The sequence below is a fragment of the Hakea prostrata genome, chromosome 8 (assembly GCF_041222555.1).
Source record: "Hakea prostrata isolate BN-2017 chromosome 8, UWA_Hpros_2, whole genome shotgun sequence".
Taxonomy (NCBI): Eukaryota; Viridiplantae; Streptophyta; class Magnoliopsida; order Proteales; family Proteaceae; genus Hakea; species Hakea prostrata.
Genome location: NC_142607.1, coordinates 7,002,402 through 7,023,526, shown reverse-complemented (window position 1 = coordinate 7,023,526; position 21,125 = coordinate 7,002,402). Strand labels below are relative to the sequence as shown.

At 40.6% G+C, this 21,125-nt stretch overlaps 1 protein-coding gene across 4 annotated transcripts in view; it reads right to left on the bottom strand.

The window, feature by feature from the left end:
* Positions 1-423: 423 nt before the first annotated feature.
* LOC149006557 (Leucine-rich repeat (LRR) family protein) overlaps positions 424-21,125 on the bottom strand; it is a 50,084-nt gene continuing 29,382 nt past the window's right edge. Inside the window, exons 8-10 of one of the 4 annotated variants that reach the window (XM_089167541.1) lie at positions 2,931-3,017; positions 2,707-2,837; positions 424-1,461 (exon numbers count right to left, since the gene is read on the bottom strand). In XM_089167541.1, the coding sequence (XP_089023667.1) occupies positions 2,727-2,837; positions 2,931-3,017 (198 nt within the window). In that variant the 3' untranslated portion in view covers positions 424-1,461; positions 2,707-2,726. The remainder of the gene's footprint in view (positions 1,462-2,706; positions 2,838-2,930; positions 3,018-21,125) is intronic. The other 3 variants (XM_089167539.1, XM_089167543.1, XM_089167540.1) reach the window with 3 other exon arrangements.

The window sequence follows — 21,125 nt, the reverse complement described above, 5'->3', positions numbered from 1 at the left end:
GAAAGAAGCAAAGGTCCTCAGCATGGAGGAACAAGCAACCTGAAGATGACTTTGAGTTTTTCATTTCTTCTTTGTGATTCTCAAATTTTTTTTTCTTGCCCCAATTTATGATAGGGGATTTTTCAATTTTATTAAATTATTACTATTATTAACTCTCTGTAGCCTGTCTTAAAACTTCTTTTTCTAAATAATTTTTTTATGAATAATTAAGTCCATGAGTTCTTTACATGTACCTCGAGTTTTATGACCAAATTAGTGACACCTCTGAACTACGCAAACATTACAATGAGGTCACAAAACTTAACACCATCCCTTTGTTGTTAATGAATGAAGAAAAATTATCATTTCACCCTAGATAAAAAGAGATTTAAAATCATAAGTAAAATTTCTATTCTACACTTGACTTCCTCCCTTTTTTCTCTCTCTCTCTCTCTCTCTCTCTCTTTAACTCTTTTAAGAGATGGATAAAGAGAGCATTTTTTTCAATTCCCAAACTACAATCAAGATGAAAATCTAGAAACAATGCAAAGTCAAGAAGTAGAAGATCACATGTTCAATTAAAAATCTAGAGGGCAAGCCTCAACGCAATCGTAAAGCTGTATGACAAGAAACCAAACATCATCAATAGTTCTAGTACATTCCCAAATAAATCTTGATAGATCTGACAAAATCCAATGCATAAATTCCATGACAAAACTCTCATAACTCAAAATCCAAAGTCCTGTACAAAAGAATACCATCTAAATATGCAGATTTCTTCAGATTTAAAACTTTCCACCGGATCCTCTTTACCTCAGTCCTGCAAGCCATTACTACATAACCTCTGGTCAGATCCACTTCTGGAAATTCCACTCATCACTGGGATAATTCAGACCAATTTTCAAATGATGCATTGGTGTTCATCCAGCAATGACTCTTATGTAAGAGTTTACTGCCATAATTGAAGTGAGTTTTGAAGAGTTTACCTGTTTCAGGAACAGATCTCAAGAACACTTACAGGTGGTCATTGTTGAAGGATCTTTTGTGTAGAGAGACAGAGAGGGAGACCAAAGATTAGAAGGCAAGTTTGTCGCGTAAACAAAAGGATGTGGTCCTTCGTCTGCCCATAATCAACTTTCTCATGTTCAAGCAAATTGAGCAAGGGGCCATATGTACTCAAGGAAATTTTCAGTTTTATTGTTAACACTTGAATCACAACCCAATACATAACAGAGTTGTGCAACTGTGAGACGGAAAGAACCACCCCCAGAAGATTCATGCCACATTACAATATATACATAACTATAAGAGAAAGAAAAGTCAAACTAACTCCCATTTACAATGTGATAGAACTATGAGAATAAACACGGCATATAAAGGGTGAAGGGAGGGGAAAAAAATCTCCTTCCAAAACACCCCACAAGAAATTAGCTGCCAAAAAAGAATCTTGCTCCACCATTCATGTTCCATGACGTTTTCCTGCTAGATCATGTTAAGAAAAGGGGGGGGGGGCAGAGTCAACTGTCAAATTTGGTGTAATGTAGGAAGGAAAAACTAACAGAAAATTGGTTATGAAAGGTGGGTAAAAAAGAACAACGATATCAAAACTTGTACCAAAATCACATCAGTCTTTATTGCATTTAACTCATATTCAAGGTGGGATCAGCATCCAATGGATCCCACCTACATAGAATTGTTTCAGGAACAAATAAGGAGGCACAGTCATATTTATAGATTTAACTAGAAAAGGATACAGTGGATTTGATGATCAGGACCTGACTGTCAAATCTCTTCCCAATTCCACTTCATAGATTCCATATGCAACTTTCCTAGCATGTGGTGATTATACAGAACCCAAAAATTCTATAAGTACTATGCAACAAAAACTTTGTCAAATGTTTCCAAGCTTCAAATTTATTGTAAATTTGTGTGTTCAAATGTCACCATGCTTCAAGTATCAAAAAAGTATACTATAAGTGGCTTCATAAGGGTTTCCTTGTGTAGGGTTTATTTTTAAACACACACACACACACAAATGTTTTAATTTAGAATCCATCAACGATCCAGCTCTCTTTCATTGAGACAATGAAGCATGTGACTGTGTAACACCAATTGCAGAGATCTATAAATCATTGAGTACCTGGATTTCAGTCTCAAGCCTCCAAATCAGAGACATACTAGTCACGACAAGTTCCAAATAGGTAGGAACATTTCCCTAGTGGATGAGGTTTTGCCTTTTCAACCCAGATTAGTACCGGAAAATTGAAGGAAGCAAAAATTAGAACTCTAGATTGGTCAGTGGGTTTTGCTGAGGTTCATTCTAGAGGTGGAAACCCCATCAAAAGCCTAGAACCTTTTTTACCCCTTTTGGATGACAGTTGACTTGAGATGAAGATAGTGGTGATGCATATTATAACCTATACACATGGCAATTAATATTGGTCTGTTTTCTTCCTGTCATCACTCATTCCTTTCCAACACTAGTATTGTCCAGTAACTCAATCAGTACTAAAAACTTGTCACATAAGTGGCAATTTTTTCTAATGCGTGAAGAATCAATTCTATCACTCAGAGTTCGTTAAATCACATTATTTCTAACTTGAAACCCAACCAAATGCTGCTCCAAATCATCAAATATCCACCATTCATTAACTCCAAGGTGGCTATTGTTCAGGCAATGGAAACACACAATTGTCTCATAAAACCAACAAAAGGTGTAGAACCTACACTTACTATAGGAGAGATTATTATAAATCAACACCCTCATCAAGGCCTTTTGAGCCAATCATCACATTTGAATCAATCTGCTTGTCAAACTTCTTCTTTCTACGTTCTTCAAACTCTGGGAAACCTTCCATCTTCAAGAGAAAAATGTTAAGATCTATTAGAATGATACATATATAACCAAAACATTATACAAAGTTGGCAGTGCAACGAAAAAGGCAACTTGCCAGCTGGAACTGATCCATTGAGATGGGGTTGTCATGGAGTGAAATATTCTGCAGAGATTTGCAATCCTTCAATAGATTTTGAGGCATCTGTCCATAATATATTTGACATATTAAATTGCAGTTTATCATATCCATCCCAATTCATACTAAACTAAACACTACAATTCTACAAAGTAGATATTTGTGTCACAAAGCATGTGATACAGAAAAAGATTATGCATAATAACAAGGGATAATTACTATTGCCCCCATGTACTATAACTTTATTACTAAAGGGACCCTGCTTTTTATGAAACTACTATTGCCACCTTCACTTCTAACGGTTTTAGAAACCGTTATGGTTGGATGTTTAACGCCAGCTTTGCCCTTCTAGAACGAAGACACCAAAAAACAATATTTACCCTCATTTAGAAAAAAAAATCATGTGAAGTACTAAATTTACCCTTGCATTTCTCTCATTTTAGATTTCAAAAAGTTGGATCCTAATAAGATGAAAATGAATTTAGCTAAAATAAGCTCTCCCCTTTATAAACTATATTTAGCAGTCTCCGCTATTGAAGGTAGGAAAAAGATTAATAACATCAATTTTAAAAAATTCTATTGGAAGTGAGAAACTTCTACAATTGATAATGTAAAATAGACAAATAAACAACAAAAACTAAATCTTAAAGTCAAATTAAAAAATTCTTGCAATAGTAGTTGACTAACCATGAAACACGATTATTATTAATTAAAGATGTAAATAGAGAAAGGGATTGTAGGATTGTTGAATAGCTCAAGAAACAGAACTGAAGGGTTTGGAGGTTGGTAACAAGAGAAGACAAATTCACCATAAAAAATTAAAAAAAGAAAGAAAAAAAGATGGTGAGTCTACTAGTATTGCAGCTCGATCATCTCTGATTGATTCATTGAAGGGATGTGGCTTGAAAGGGATGCATATGGATAAGAAAGATTCTAAGAAAAGGATTTCAATCAGTGAGTATCTGCTTTGAGAGAAAGAAGTTAGGTTCAAGGTTGTTGAGAGAAGAAAACCCTCTTTTTCTTTTGCAGGCATGCTACGAAAGAAAACAAGCTTTTTTTCTTTTCTTTTCTTTTTATTTTTCATAAGAGAAAAGACAATTTAGCACTTTAGGAGGATTGATTTATTCCCCAATCACTAAGGGTAGTACTGTAATTCAATATAAAGTGTAAATAAGTAATATAAAATTCCAATGTTAGTTTGGGGTTTTTGAATAAATAAAAATGCTACATCATCACTAAACTAACAGAGTTTAATGGCAGGGGGGCATCAGTAATTACATGCAAAGTCTGATGTTGGATTAGTAATTTCAAAAGTACAGAGGATAAGGTAGTAACTTAAGCTATAATACAGGGGGGCCATAGTAATTATTCCTAATAACAATTACCCCTAAACTTTGCAGCAATTGCTAGGTTTACATTCTGACCTATGGCTTGCAGAAAGCAGCTTAACCTAATGCTTGTCACCCTCCTATGGTGTTTAAGAATTAAGAACCTAAGGGAATTCAAGTATTTTGTTGTTCTAAAGTTACTAAACCAAAGAAAGGCATCCTGACACAGTTGCTCTAGCCTGTCTAGAATACCCTCCTCAAATGATTAGACCAATATCCAGTCCAAGCCAGCTTCATTGGTCCAACAACATTGGTAGAGTTAGTTTATTTATTATAAGTGGTTAAGTTTATTCACATATTTTATTTACAAGACAGGTAATATGGGACTATGTAGTGGTCTATTTGAACTCTATATTATTTGAATTCCAGAGTTGGATTAGGAGTTACCATTTTAACATTCCAATAGGATTCTTTGCTTTTCCATTCATATAATTGCATGTACTCAAGTTGGACATAGATTGGACATTGAAATTCTTGGTTTGCTTGTATGATTACCTGCTTTCACCCTGGAGTAGAAAGGACAACTCCTCTTCCAATTTTCATCTTCATCATCAAAAAACAAGGAATTTGGAGCGGAAGTTTATTGATGGTCCATACTCCAAGTAACCTCCAATGCAAAGGTTGTCAATCAATTCTTCCATGCCTTTGGCTACTACTAGTTCATCAAAGAGTTATGTTTGATGGAACTAAAGCTCTAATACCAATTGATGTAAACCAGGTCTAGGGTTAAGGGGTAATTTGGTGATTTCCCTAGACTTAGGGTTTGCTTAGTGGTTTCCAGCAAAAAGGGTTTCTAGAGTGGTTTAGGGCCTGTTGTGACGGAAATCCAATCTGAATTCTATTGCAAAATGTGAAATCCCCTAAAGTCCTAACCCATTAACCCATCATTTCAAATCCACAAACCTGGAGTTCAAGTAGAAGGCAACCCTGGACCACTCAAGTGGAGCCTGGAGGTTCGGAAATCGAACCCATGGAGTTGGATGAGCATGAAGAAGACCCGGCCACCCTATGGACTTTAAGAGGAGAGAGAAAGTCAATCGGAATACATAAAAAGAAGATTTTGGCATGCACAAATATCAATGCTAGAGGACTCAAATGTCAAGGTAGACTATACCATTGATTGGGCAATTATTAGAGCTTTCCACCCTCCGAAGCCTATCGAAATTGGCCTTTGCATGAAGGAGATGGAGGGCCAGTCGATTGGTACCTGTTGCTCGGTTTGATTGACCGCACATGCCCAGATTTGGGGCGGTTTCAGGATTTTGGGTTTAAAACCTTATTTTATAATTCTCTCACTTCATAAACGCATTGTTTATGCTAGAGAGAGGCTGAGAATGTGGGAGAGAGGAAAAACTTGGAATTTTGAAGAATCCTTGCACATTTGGCAGCACCGAAGCACGAATCACAAGGAGAATCCAGTGTTGAGGTAAGAAGACTCTAAAAACCCTATTTGTAACCTTTCTCTTGGAGTACTTATGATGAGTTATTGCATTGATGGTGGTGGTCAAAGTAATTGGTTAGTATTAAATGCTTGCTTAAGCTTCTCTTTGTGTTTTCCAACTTCTTTGAGTGTTTAATGGTCTCATTTCACCCATTTGAGACTGATTGAACCTCTCTAAGATGCCCTCGGGCAACTCTCTGAGAGCCAATTTGGGACTTTTCGATTTGGAACCGATTAGGATGATTGGAAGGTGTTTTTAGACAATAGTAGTGTCCTATTGAAGTCCCGAAAACCCCCAAGTGATTGGATTTCGAGAAGAGTTTGAAATGAAACAAACTTGGTCGCAGCCCTAGGGTAGGCGGTCAACCGGCCCTCGTAGGCCTATCCAATTGCCCCCTGGTTTGAGTGCATGTTTTTACTCATTTGAAGCCTGGTTGATTCCTGATTGATACACATTTTGATCTTCATGTTTCTAGAGTTATTTTGGGTCATTCACACTCTCAAATTTTGAAACTTATGGACCTTGGAGATTAATTATTGTCATTTACAGGTGAGGGAAACATTATCACACATTATGTGCTTAATTTGAATCTATTTCTTATCCATGCAATTACCAAAGATACTATTATGAACTACCTAAGACTTTGCATGGATGGAAGTTAAATTGATGTATATGTTTATGTTTATATTCCTTGGAAATCTATGTTCATGTTACTATTATTTCACTATATGCAAATGATGTGGCAATTGTGATGTGTCGAAATTGGTGGTTTGCTACCTGTATATATAGTTGTACCAACCCGGGGTTGTGGGTCCACCCATTACCCCTGGTGCCTCTGCATCTATAATATAGATTTATTGGGTGCATGGTGGCTATGTGTTTAGATGTGTTTGGCTAGGAACCAATTTGAGCGCTACTACCCTTTCGGTAGGAGTATTGAAGCCAGGTGACCCGTGATAGCAACAGTTGGGTCCTGTGAGCATTTTGTAGGCCCACTGTTATCATGCAATGGTTGGGTTGCATATGTTGGGGTTGAGCTAATGGAGCATCCAAAAGACGGCTTGAGTGCCGCGAGGAGACATGAGAGGCATCCGCCCCAACATATGTAGATGTCCATAGGGTTAAGGAATGGCACTCCAAAAGACAACTTAAGTGGCTTGAGGAATGGCATTCCTAGGTGGGAAGGATACGAAGACCAAAAGGACACTAAGCATAAGGGAAGGTATTTGGAACACATGTAGTACAAGACCTAGTTGACTTTGCATTGGGCTAGGCTTATCCCTGACACGCATCAGTTCTTAGACCAATGGTTGGTGAGAGAGTGGTGACCTAAACCCTAGCCACGGTATGATGTGACTTAACCCAATCGCAGAGGAAAACCCAAAAGACGTGCTTGAGTGCCGTGAGGGAGAGTAACTAGACCGTCTAGAGGAGGCTGGTGTTGTAACTTAAAGAGTGTCTACTATAGAGACTACATTTGTTAGAGTCTAGGATCATACTTGCATCATTATTATTATTTATTATTTATTATTTTATTATAATTATATTATATTATATATATATATATATATATATATATATATATATATATATATATATATATATATATATATATAACATACTACTATAATAAAACATGTACTCACCTTTTCGAATCTTTTCGCATTTTCGTCCTTAGAATTTTCTTTCTTGTTATTTTGCAGGATAATTTGGACATTGTCGCTGAATTATTATGATTTATCTTTAATTTTAATCCCGATTTCTCTCGACCTCTTTCATCTCTCTCAACTCTTCGCTTATCCCTCTCCTTCCGACTCTCTCCGATCTCTCTCAATCCCCTTCTCTTCCCTCTCCTCTCATCTCGGCCTCGCTCTCTTCCTCTCCCTCTCCCTCTCGCTCGCTCGGTCCCTCTCGCTCTTTCCTCGAGTCTCTCCGCTGCTCGGGCCGCGTGTTTTTCGGTGTCTCTTTTCTCGTGGTGCGATGCAGGGTTGTTTCGATCTCGGATCGGTGTCGTTTCTTGGTTTCCGTTGGTATCTCGAGGTGGGGGCTCTCTCGTCTCTCCTTCGCGGTGCGTCTCTCTCGCCTCTCTCCCCGGCCTCTCTCCCTCTCTCTCGTCTCTGGTCTCTCGTCTCTCGTCTCTCGCTCCGTCGGCTGGTTTGCGGTTTCGTTGGGTCGGTCTTCTTGAAGGGTTGTTACTCTCGGCGTGTTGGCCGGTGCGCGTGTTTGGCGGTTGTGCTCGAATATCTCGCGGGTACTTTCTGCTTGCCGATTCATCTACTTTGCGTTATTTGTACAATGGGGTTCTTGTTTATTGGTTTAGTAAGATTAGGATTTTATTTGTTCCTTTTCGAATCGATAGGAGTAGATCTTTGCAACTGTTCTTCTCTTCTTCCTCTTTCCTTCGTTTTTCTTGATTATATCCCTTTTCTTTAGGCTCGGTGGTGGGTATTTATGTATAGTTGATGTGTTTGGTGGTTTTAGGTTTATAGGAGACGTGGTGCTTGGGTGGTTGGATTTTAGAGCACTTGGGTAGTATTAGGACTTTTTCTTTTGTCGGTGTTTTGGGTTTAAGAGAGGCGTGAGGGATGCATGCGGCCTTCGACCTTCCATTGTTGCGAGACTGGTTAAATATCAGCCAGGTTCATGAATTCAGGGGTGCCCCGCGGAGTGAAGTGATGGTAGGCTTTTATTTGTGCACTAGTGTGATTGGGTATTCATCTGGTTACAATGCTCATCTCTTCTTTTGTTTTCTTTCGATTTCCCTTCGGGATCTCTCCTACATGCGGCTGGTGGGCATCGCTTTGCGATATCGGGAATCTCGTCCGTCAGTCGCTTCGGCTGGTCACTTTATTTTCTATGTTTGTTCTACATGTGTTTGGACTTTGTTGTTTCTACCCAGAAGAAAACCCTACTATTTTCTTTTAACTGAGCTTTGTCTTTATAATCTTTCCTTTGGTGTTACACTATGCCCGTCTTGAGCAACTTTTGTTTTTTTGTTTGTCTGAGGTCTCGATTCGGGCATCCCCGACAATCTTAGGGTCTATCTCCCCGTGTTTTTTGTATGTGATTAGTCAATTGTAACTCCTCTATGGGAGATTTATTTTTTGTTCTACTTCGCAATTAGCATAAAGAAGACCTAAATTATATATACAACACAATAGTGCGTGCTTTGTCGTGCACTTTTTACTAGTATATATATATATATATATATATATATATATATATATATATATATATATATATATATATATATATATAAATGTGTGTGACTGTTGTGCGATGTACGATTGTGTTAACCTCACTAAGTTCTTTAGTACTCACTCCTTTTATATGTGTATTTTCTTTTAGACTTTACTATAGGTTATGAGGACCCCATTCTCCTGGAGAGTCCGTCGTCGATTAAGTCCTACGAAGGACCCACGGTGGAGGACACGGAGTTACATGGCGAGTTGTGTCCCTATGCGAACTACAGAGTCTAGTCCTTAAATCGTGGAGATATCGATGGAGAAAGTAGTCACGTTAGTGGCCATCACTTTTATTCTTTATCATTTATTAAGCAGGGGCGGCTCCTTAGATTCCAGTCTTCTCTTCGATAACATTTTGAATTCCGCTCTGAACAATTATTTCTTTTAAACTTTGATGTTTAATTTGACTAACTTTGAATACTGACTTGTGGATGAATGTAACAACAACTATTATTTAAACATTTGATGCTTTATTTTCCTTCCTGCTCTTGGATTATGTTGTGTTGTATTATTGTTATGGATTGACTATGAACTTAGATCCTGTAGAGTTATCACCTCCACAGGTATTCTGGTGAGTCCGGATCTAGTTGGGTGAGGTGTGACACAAACAGATTTCTAGATTTGAATTTTGAAATTTGGGCCAATTTAGGGTTTCAGCTAGGGTGGAAGAAGGCTATTCCTTGCTGGTTCTGCTGAACAGAGTTGACATCTATTGCTATCCTTTCAACTAGAATGGATCTAATTGATAGAACTTGACAACAATCAGATTCTGAATTTCAAAAAAAATTCTGCAAAGAATCTCAATGAAGAAGATGAATTGCAGGTTTTCTAACTTAGGGAAACAGGGCTGCATTGCAGAAAAAAGGGTAGGACTTAAGTCTAGAGCTTCTTGTGATCCTAGTGGAGGTGAAAGGAGCTGGGAATTTTCTGGGAATCAGGTTTTTTCTTAGGGGGAAGGGGTTTCTGCTGCCATGAAAAGGGGAGGGGCCTCAAATGCTTAAGGGGGCAGGTAGGGTTTTGCTGAAATGGAAGGATGAAGGGGCAGGATTATATGCAACAGGGTTGGGGAGGGTTGCTAGGCCTAAACAAGAGGGGAAGGAGTCGGGAGGATACGGTGTTGAGTGTAGGGGATTCTAGGGTTGCGCAAACAAGGGAGAGGGGTATGGAGGGGCTGCAGACAAGAGAGAGGGGGATGGTAATTGGGTAGGGCTTCTCTTATTTACTTGGTTGCTTGAAGCCTTGAAGAAGGCTTGAAACACTGCTCGATTGTTTGAAGAAGATGAAGAACTAGAACAAACACTCAACTAAGGCCCACCAAATAACGAGACTCTGGTCCTCAACTCAATCAATTTATCAATCATCAAATTGAATATTGAAATGCAAGAAGGGGCTATTTATAGCCTAAAATAAAAAACTATGACTGGGCTTGGGAATCCCTAAGGGCCTGGCTTGACGATCAAAATTTGAGATTCAAATCTGCGCTTCAAATCTCGCGGTCATTCTGGTGTTTGTTTTGATGATCTATTTATCCTAAAATTATTTTTGATTTGGTTAGTTCGCTTGTAGTTGGGGAATCTCGGTTTCCCTCCCCTCTCGTTCCGTTTGGAATGTGTCTCGTTCTGTCTGGTTCCCCCCGTCTCCCTTTGTGTCGGTTGTCTCCGTCCCCCAAGAGATTAAGGATCCCAACTCTATACCAAAACACTCAAAACAAAATCAAATTACAAGACCAAAATCCTAGGATTGGAATCTTGTAAAAACACTTGACTTGGAACAAGCTACACTTCCAAATAAAAATGCACTCTAAAGATAAGAACCCTTTTGGATAAGAATCTTATCTTATCACAAGTAACTCACTCAATATAACTTACAACTCTCAAATAACTTTTCACTACTAAGTCAAACAAAAAAAATCATAAGTAAATCCATGATCCTTGGATTGAGGGAAATCTATCCAGACCCATATTAAGCTCTAGAAAGGGGTTGGGAAATGATTAAAATACCCTTGGGGGGCATTTGGCTAACTTGGATTGCCATTTGGATCTAGATTTTGGGACCCATTTATAAGGGGTTCCTTGTGCTCCCATCACGTCCTAGGGAGACTTGAGCTCTGCAATGAAGTCCTCATCAACGCAATGGTGCCCTTTAGTAGACCAGCTACTTCTCCTGTGACTCTAACGTGGAGGGGAAGGGGTGTCAGATTCAAAGAAATCATCATACACGGAATCACTAAAGTCAACATGCCCATTGCCATTGCCACCCGCAAGCATTGAGCCTAGGGCCAAGGGAGAGGGAGTAACTGGCTGGGAAGAGAAAGCGGGGGATGTGTCAATAGAAGGAGAGGAAGAGAGGGCCAATGAATGGAGAAGGAGAGGATGGATGGGGGATAAGGGCCAGGTTAGGCCCAGCTCTCTCCCTCGTTCTACCTTTCATCTTCTCATATTCTTCTTCTTCTTTTTGAATTTCCTTTCAATCCCTAGGCTGATTATAAAGACAAAAATCCTAGCATGGTATTTAAGCATCCGCAATCAGCTTGGAGACCTCATCTTTCTCTCTCTATTGCTCAGTTGTTGGTTTTTTTTTAAAATCTGGTGCGCAGCCACCCTTCACCGCCTTAACCCATGCCCTCAACAACTTACGAGGTCCTCTATTAATACTTAACACATCTACCAAAATGTAGGAATGGTTCGCCTTTTGTCTAAGGTTGCGATCTGTGAAGACTCCAAGATTAACACAAGTTGCTGTTCTAATGCTATGTCTACACTATCAAAGCCCTTTAGGATACCTTTATTTACTGATGGATTCTGATCTCCACTATCAAAGGAACCTTGACAGCTACTTTTCCTGGTAACTTTTTAAGAAATTATTCATCCAAAAAAAAAAATCTTATTTCAAATTTTCTGCGATTGTTGCTACACTACTAGCTTAGGTATTCCCAGCCCTGTTGCATTTTTTTTTCTTCCATTACTAATACAGTTTCTGGTTATTATTGTGACTTGTGAGTACTACTCCCACTGCTTAGATTGCCACTGCCCTGTTTCACTTAGTCTTTATGATCCGGAAAAAAAAATCTGCTGGTGCTGTGTTCCTTTCCTATTATTTATTTTGGGTGATACAATTCGTTGGGAAAAAAATTCACATGGTATTGCTGTCCTACTTATCTGAATCGACTACAGCCCTGTTTTCTGTTGCCATTCTGTTTACCAGAACCGACTTCAGTTGTGTTATTCTTCTGATATATGGAATATTATGTTAAGGATCATTAGTTTTGCTGCATTATTTACCATAATCAACATCAGTTCTCTGTTCTTCCGGTAAATAGGGGTCACTTTGTCATTGTTAATACTCAGATCATGAACAATACAGTAATACTGGTTGTGGATTACTTTCTTTCCTATATCATCATATAAATAGGACCCTATATTAACTGCTACAACAAAATTGTTGCTAGGATATACTACTAGTTATCAGCTCTTCCTCTGATACATCTACCTTAATATTGGTTGGTGGTTCCCTTACTGCTACATGGTTTACTGCTGTTATGTTATGAGAACTACATTGTTGCTGCCCTGTTTCAGTTGTTGCTGATGGTTCAGAATTTTCTTCTGTCACGACTAGAAGTCATTGTACCTGGTTTCATCAAGTAAAATACTTCCTTAGTACAGACTTTGAGATGTTGGTATTTGGTTGCCATTATTTTTCCACATGTTATGAATCTTATGATACACGTAAGGGAGAGCTTGAAGCCTTATCTCTACCTACTTGGTCACATTTACCTACCTACTTGGTCAGAGTAACCCATACAACCTTTCATCTGCCTTCTTGGTCCCCTGTAACCCAAACTGTCTTTTATCTACCTACTTAGTCTGCAATAACCCATATTGCGTTTTATTTAACTACTTGGTGATGTGAACAAGGGTTCACCCCTGGCCAGAACCCTAGAGCGGACCCCAAGGCCACTCCAAAATGGCCCATCTAGGACTGGCCAAACCCTCCTAGAGGCGTATTTTGGCCAATTTCAGCCCCTAATTAACTGCTGGAATAAATTTTTAAATTTTTATTTCTAATTTTTCAGATTATTGCTTAGTCTAAAAGTCTTTGATTTGTGAGTTAAGTTCTCGAGTCCTTAAGAGTCTTTCTTTAAAGAAGGACTCTTATAAGTCTTTTATTAAAAGAAGAGTTCCTTTCCTTGTGTTTGTCTTAGTGTCTTAGGGAATCTAATTTCAAGAAGATTCCATTAGTTGTTTAGTTTAAGTCTTTTAATTGTGTGGCTGAGATTAAATAGCATCGCCTAAGAATGTCCATTCATGTGCCATGTAAGGGAGATTCTAAATTATAAAGGACTCCCACTTAGATCAAAGTCATTTAATGTAGTCTATAAGTAGCCTTCTTTCATTGTAATTGTTAGAAGTCTGATTATTGAATAAAGAATTGAGTTTTTGGTCCAAGGATGGTAGCCTTCCTGAGGAGGACACAGTTGAGAATTCTTCTTCAACATCAGCACCTTCTTCAAGCTCCTAGCACTCTTCTTCCAGTCCCCCACCAACTACAAGACATTACAACAGCTCCCAAGTAGGTACAGCAGGCCCCATCCCCTCCCACACCCCAACCCCAGCCCCCCTCCCCTGCTGGCACTAACCCAGAATCCCTCCCCCTTGCTGTCGCACCACTGGCAGCACCTCCCCCAACCCCTAACGGCCCCTCAAACCCTTCCCCTACCCCCCTGTGATACTTCCAGCCCCTCCCCCAACTCTCCCCCCCCCCCCCCCCCCCCCCCCCCCCCCCCCTTCTCCCCCCCCCCCCCCCCCCCCCCCCTTCCCCCCCCCCCCCCCCCCCCCAACCGTTTGATTCTATTAGGAGTCTAATAAGAGTTTGTATAGGAGTTAAGTTAGAGTTTGTATTCATATAGAATTCTATTCCTTGAATATTCTACTTTCCACTTAATTATAAATAAAGGGCTTAATCATGATCAAAGCCATTCTACTAAATCTTCTTTCAACATGGCATGAGCCTAAGTTCATTAGTATTTCTTCTATTTTTTTCTTGTCTTCAAACCTATAAACCCACAGCAGATTTTTTCTCCAAAACCCTTCCAGTTTTCTTGGTCTTCAACAACCTAATTCTGCAACCATCGTCTGGCAAATTTTTCCCTTTTCAAACCATCGCACCGCACCGCTGCACTATTTTTCAGTTCCACTGAAGACCAGAGAAGAAAAAAAGGGAAAGAAGAAGAGAAAAGAACCACAACCTGCTGCTGCTTCTTGCGATTAGAAACAATCCACCACAACCTGCTGCTGCTTCTTGCATTAGGTAACTGAATCACAGTGGGCTAGGCCAGAAGAAAAGAAAGAAGAAGAAAGCCACCATCGCCATCGCCTTCACCTTCTGCTGCTGCTGCATCATCTTCCCAATCGTGCGCAACATAAATCTTTGATTTTTCAGGTGTGTGGAAGAAGATATCATTGTTATTTGGTTGGTTTTTTGGGTTCAACTTCTGATTTGGTTTTTTAGTTCATTGTTTGGTTCAATTCTTGGTTCATTGTCCAAAATAGACTAGACCAGAACCATATTTTTCGTTTTTTTTTTGTCTCTGGTTCTATTAGACCAGACCATAATTTTTCTTTGGTTCAACAAACAAAAAAAAAAAAAAGAAGAAGAGGGAAAGGGAGATTTGATCATATCATTGTTTGGCTATTGCATTTCACGTTTTATTTTTTTTCACAGGTGATAAGAACTGCACAATTTTTTCAACATGGCAACTATCGATGGTACTACTGCTCCCACCGGACCTGAACATTACCCAAATTTTCATCCTCTTTCGGTAAGATTTGATGGGACAAATTATTTGATTTGGTCACGATCTGCTTACTTAACTATTGCTGGAAGAGGACTTGTTGGATACATTACGGGCACCACTATCAAACCTTCTACCACAAAGCTTTCCCAGAAAAATGGATCTCGAATGACTCTCTTATTATGTCATTTCTCTTGAATTCCATGATTCCAAATATTGCCCGTGGATATCTATTACTTGATACTGCTGCCCAAATCGAAGGCTACTCAAACATATGGCCAGTTGGGAAATGATGCACGTGTTTATGAGCTACGAAAGAAGCTTCATGAGACTACCCAAAAGGAACCGATCGTGGCCCACTATTATGCTGAGTTGCGATCTCTTTGGCAAGAGTTGGATCATTATGGGGATTATCACCCCACTAATCCGATGATGTGGCGACTTATAAAAGCACATTGATAAGATTCGAGTATATGACTTCTTGGCGGTTTGAACTGGAGTACGATCGGATCGAGTACAAGTCTTAAGCGTTCTCCTTTCCTACACTAGAACAGTCTTATGCTCTTGTTCAGTGTGAGGAAAGTCGTCGATTAGCCATGCTTCATACTCCTATTTTGGAGAAATCAGCTTTACAGTCTGTTCGCACTAAATCTGATCCGGCTAAGGAGATTGTCAAGTGTGAGCACCTCACAAACCCTATCATACTAAGGAAAATTGTTGGAAACTCCATGGGAAGCCTGCTGATTTTGAGAAAAAAGAGCACAAAAAAGGAAAATCAAAGCTCATATCTCCGAGACGTTTCCACAAGACCCTCTCGCAGATGTTGGTCTCTCACAGAGGAGTTAACTTCTTTGCGACGTATTCTGCAATCTTCTCGCCTACAGCCCTCTACCACTCGCTTCCTCTACTAATCAAACCAACTCCTACCTTGCTACTTCAGGTAAAACTTTTACAAGCTTCCAAGTTTCTTCAGTTTCTACTCCTTGGATTATTGATACCGAGCCACAGATCATATGACAGTTTATCCTCTTTTTTTTACAATATTCTCCAACTTCGAAAGGATAAAGTTCAATTCTGATGGCTCCTATTCTTCCATTCTGGAAAAGGACCATTCAACATTCTCCATCCCTGTCTTTGTTTAAAGTTTTACATGTTCCCTCTTTCTCTACTAACTTGCTCTCTATCCAGCCTTACACATGACTTAAATTGTAAAGTGACATTTTTCCCATCTTATTGTGTCTTTCAGGATCCTACGGAAGGAGATTGGACGTGGTAAACTAGACAATGGACTTTATTTGCTCAGCCATTGAAGGATCTACTTCGCTCCGACTACATCTTCTAATCAGGTCCATTCGGTAATATCGACCTTCATCAGGCACCTAGGCTAGGTCACCCCCTCTAGGAACTCTTAAGAAAATATTTCCTAATTTAGTTTCTTCTTGTAATGAGGATGATTTTTTTTGAAGCCTGCATTTTTGCGGCACTCTTCTACTTATTTACCTTCTCTTCATAATAGAAAAAATATTCCTTTTATGTTAATTCATACTGATGTGTGGGGTCCCCCGACGTGTGTCTATCATCGCCATAGGTACTTTGTTACTTTTATTGATTGTCACTCTCGTTCTACATGGATTTATCTTTTAAAACAAAAAAATGAAGTTTTCCGATGTTTTCGTGATTTTCATAATATGATTAAAACTCATTCAATGCCACCGTGAAGATCCTTCCAGTGACAATGGCACGAGTATATTGATGGTGAATTTCAAAGATATCTCTCTCACTCGCATAATACATCGACTAGTTCTTATACGGCTGCCCAAAATGGGGTGGCCGAAGGAAGAATCGGCATCTCTGAGATAGCCCGTTCTATTATGATTGCTATGAATGTACCGACCGATCGGAGTGATGCTATTCTCACTGCTTCTTACCTTATGAATAGGATGCCCAGTAGGATACTTGGTTTTAAATGTCCTAATGAGATTCTTCAAGGAGCCTCTTCTTTTGTTATTTCCCAAAGGTTTTTGGATGCGTGTGTTATGCCGTAATCACACCCCACCGAGTAAGTTCTCCCGCCCTACGCTGCATATTTTTGGGGTATTCTCTACTCGAAAGGGTACAAATGTTATCATCCTCCCTCCAAGAAAACCATTGTATCCATGGATGTACTTTTTCATAGTTTTGCCCTTACTATACACCTCTCCAGGGGAGAGTCCTAGAGGAGAGGTGTTCTTTCCGACTCTAGATCTTCCTTTCACACACCAACACAACTTAAGAGTCCCGTAAGAGTTTCCACCGGAGACTTCCCGTATACCCAGGACTCTAATCCTCCCCTTCAATTTCCAACCATGTGAAGAACCTAGCCAAAGACCACTCCTTTGAGACACCTGTTGGGTCTTTCAAAACCAGATTGACCAAAATAAAGAGTCAGACTTATCGAGGAAGAAATACAACCCTAGCATGGAGAAAGGGGATACTTACCACTTCTCTCGCTCCATCATTCTCTATCTTCTTCATCTTCCTATTCTTTAGTCATCTTTACTCACATCCCATAGCTAAATATGTTTCTTATAACTCTTTTCCACTCTACTGCTTTTATATCCTCTCTCCTCATCTGATCTTTCTGTTCAGCCTTCGATAAGAGATGAAGAAGCTATGTAGAGAAATGCCAATGAAGAAAATACACTTGGGAGCTGGTTACACTTCCTCGAAAAACCGGCTCTGGGTATTTGTGGTTAAACAAAATATGGATGGATCACCAAGTTGAAAGCTAGACTATTCAAAGTTTCCCACCTATGGATTGATTATCAACCTTTCCCATTTAAACTAAATCCTCAGTTCTTTCCTACTTACAACCTAACTTGCACCACTGCTAGAATGCCTTCTTACTGGGGAGTTACAGAGGTCTATATAAATCCCACTGGTTTTCCATCAATCTCAGAAATCTTCTTAATCATATATTTCTCTCCTATCTTTTCCCTTCCATACTTCTATTGTACAGCAGCAATCTGATCATACACTATTTGTCAGTCATACTAACATCACACTTCTCATTTCTATTCGATATTGTCATCCAATATGTAAGAAATTCAAATTAGACTATCTTAGAGTTTATTAATCTAGGGATTCTATTTCTTATTGTGGCTCGATCAATAAATATATTCCTATCCCAGAGTATGTCCTGATCTATTATCTATGTTGGGTGTAAAGTAGTTGATACCCCTATTTAGCTAAACTTAAGAAAAAGAGGAGAACCCAAGAAGATACCAAAGGCTTAACTTATCTCTTGTCTCCCCCCCATTCTTATCTTTATTTCTTCATCTCCCTATTTCTCATATAATCTTATCGAGAATACTACAGTATTTGAAGGGAACTCCTGGAAAAGGAATACTTTTGTCACCCACTGATAATCTAAAAGTAGAAGCATACACTGATGCAGACTGGGCTGGATCTCCAGACAGGAAGTCAATTTCAGGTTACTGTACCTTTATTGGAGGTAATCTAGTTACTTGGAGAAGTAAGAAACAGAATGTGGTAGCTTTATCTAGTACTGAAGCTGAATATAGGGCTATGGTTCGTGGAGTTTGTGAGCTACTATGGTTGAAAGGCTTGCTGCAAGATATTGGAGTCCAAGTTCCAAACCCCATGATGTTATATTGTGACAACAAGGCTGCTATTAGTATTGCTAATAATCCAGTGCAACATGATCGAACTAAGCACATTGAAATTGACAGGTTTTTTGTCAAAGGAAAGTTGGAACAAGGGCTTATCTGCATGCCTTTGTAAGATCGAAGACCAATTAGCAGATGTTTTCACTAAGGGATTGAAAGAAAGAGATTTCCTTCCTATTGTAGGCAAGTTAGGCATGAGTAATATCTATGCCTCAACTTGAGGGGGAGTGTTGGATTCTATTAGGAGTCTAATAAGAGTTTGTATAGGAGTTAAGTTAGAGTTTGTATTCATATAGAATTCTATTCCTTGTAATATTCTACTTTCCACTTAATTATAAATAAAGGGCTTGAGATCATGGATCTATAAGCCATTCTACTACAATCGTTTCTTTGGGGGGGGGGGGGGGGGGGGGAGGGGGGAGGGGGGGGGGGGGGGCCCCCCCCCGGGGGGGGGGGGGAGGGGGGGGGGGGGGGGGGGGGGGGGGGGGGGGGGGGGGGAGAGGAGGAGGGGGGGGGGGGGGGGGGGGGGGGGGGGGGGGAGAGGGGGGGGGGGGGAGGGGGGTTTTTTTCTTCCCCCCCCCCCCCACCCCCCCACCCCCCTTAGGGGGGCCCCCTAAAGGGTCAAAATTACCCCCCCCATTCAAAAAGAATAAAATATAGTGGAAAATGAATTCACACTTTCAAACATCATTCTCTAGAAATTTTGGGACTCTTCCTTTATGAACCGAGTGTCTTGGGTTGGGTTCTTCAGCCCTATCTTCCACCTGAGTCACCTGAGTCGTATCATTACCGCCCTCTGGGGAGAGAACCTTGTCCTCAAGGTTCAAAGCAGGGAATCGACTACAAAGCTCATGAAAGTCTTCCCAAGTTGCATCTTCTGGTAATAACCCCAGCCACTGAACCAAAACTTGGGGGTAGGAATCACCATGGCGACGAACATAACGATGTTGGAGAATGGCAAGAGGAGCAGGGTCGGTTGGTGGAATAGCTGCTGCAGGAGAGGGGGTAGAGGGCTCGTCTCCGACAAATGGTTTGAGAAGAGAGACGTGGAAAACATCATGTATCGGGCCTCAGAAGGAAGAAGGAGTCGGTAAGCAACAGTGCCAATTCGTTCGAAAATACAAAAGGGGCCAAAATAGCGTTTGGCTAGTTTATGGTTGGGACGAGCAGCAAGAAAAGTTTGGCGGGAAGGCCGGATTTTGACCCATACCCAATCTCCAACCGTGTATTCGTGGTCAGTCGGCTGCTGGTCAGCCTGATATTTCATTCGTGCCTGTGCACGGTGTAGGTGGTGGCGCAAGGCAGAGAGGGCTGCATCGCGAGAGATCAATTCGTGGTCGACGGCATCGGCAGATGTAGAGCCAGGTATGTATCGGATCAACGTTGGTGGTGGTCTGCCGTAGACGAGCTGAAAAGGGGTGCTGCCCGTAGAGGAGTAAAAGGCAGTGTTATATCACAATTCAGCCCAGGGAAGAATGTTGACCTAGCGTGGCGGCATATCATCCGTAAAGCTGTGTAGGTAAGTTTCAAGGCAGCAATTTAGGACCTCCGTTTGCCCGTCAGTTTGGGGATGGTAAGCTGTGCTCATGGCGAGCTGAGTGCCTTGTCACTGGAGTAGCTCTCGCCAAAACATACTGAGAAAAATGGGGTCGCAATCACTGATGATTGTTCTTGGAAGACCGTGGAGTCGAACAATGTCGTGAAGGAATGCCGTAGCCACACACGGAGTGCTGTGAAATTGGGTGCTAAGGCAGTAAAATGGGCGTATTTGCTGAGGCGATCAACAACTACCATGATTGGGGACTTGCCGGAGCTGAGAGGGAGACCTGTAATAAAATCCATTGAGAGGTCTTCCCCTATTTGTGTGGGTATCGGTAATGGTTGGAGAAGGCCGGCAGGTTTGGATTGCTACGGCTTAACCTATTGGCATGTAGGACAGGCGGCAACAAACTGTTGAACATCCTGTCGTAGTCCCTTCCAGAACACATTTGCAAAAATGCGTTTGTAAGTGCGCAACCAACCGGAGTGTCCTCCCTGTAGAGTATTATGGTATTCATATAAGAATCGTTGTTGAAGATTCGTGGGAATAACCAACCTGTGGTGGTGGTAGAGGATTCCGTCACGAAAACTATAATCAGCGGCTGTAGTGTCACCAGACTGAGTAGCAGCAATGATAGGTTGGAGTTCGGGCGATGTCGCTGTTGACTCGCGTAACTCCGGAAAGAAATCCCAGCTTGGGCGGTGTCGACCCATGTGTTTCATTTCCACCGACTCAGTTAGGCTCAATTGTAGTGAACCCATGAATTTATTGTGTTGGTCTAAATGGGCCGGGTCAACTGGCGGAGGCCCATGGGCTCTAGAATGGGCATCAGCTGCCATATTTTCTTTTCCAGGCTTATAACGGATTTCAAAATATATCCCACCAACTTTGTTAACCACTTGGCCTGATCAGGAGTTTGAATGGTTCGAGCTGTGAGTTCACGGAGACTTTGCTGATTAGTTAGAATGACAAATTTGCGACCCAACAGATATTGACGCCAACGACCCACCGCTTGAGTGATGGCATACATCTCTCGCACATATGTGGAACTGAACTACATTGTGGAAGACACTTTTTTACTAAAGTAGGCAACTGGGTGT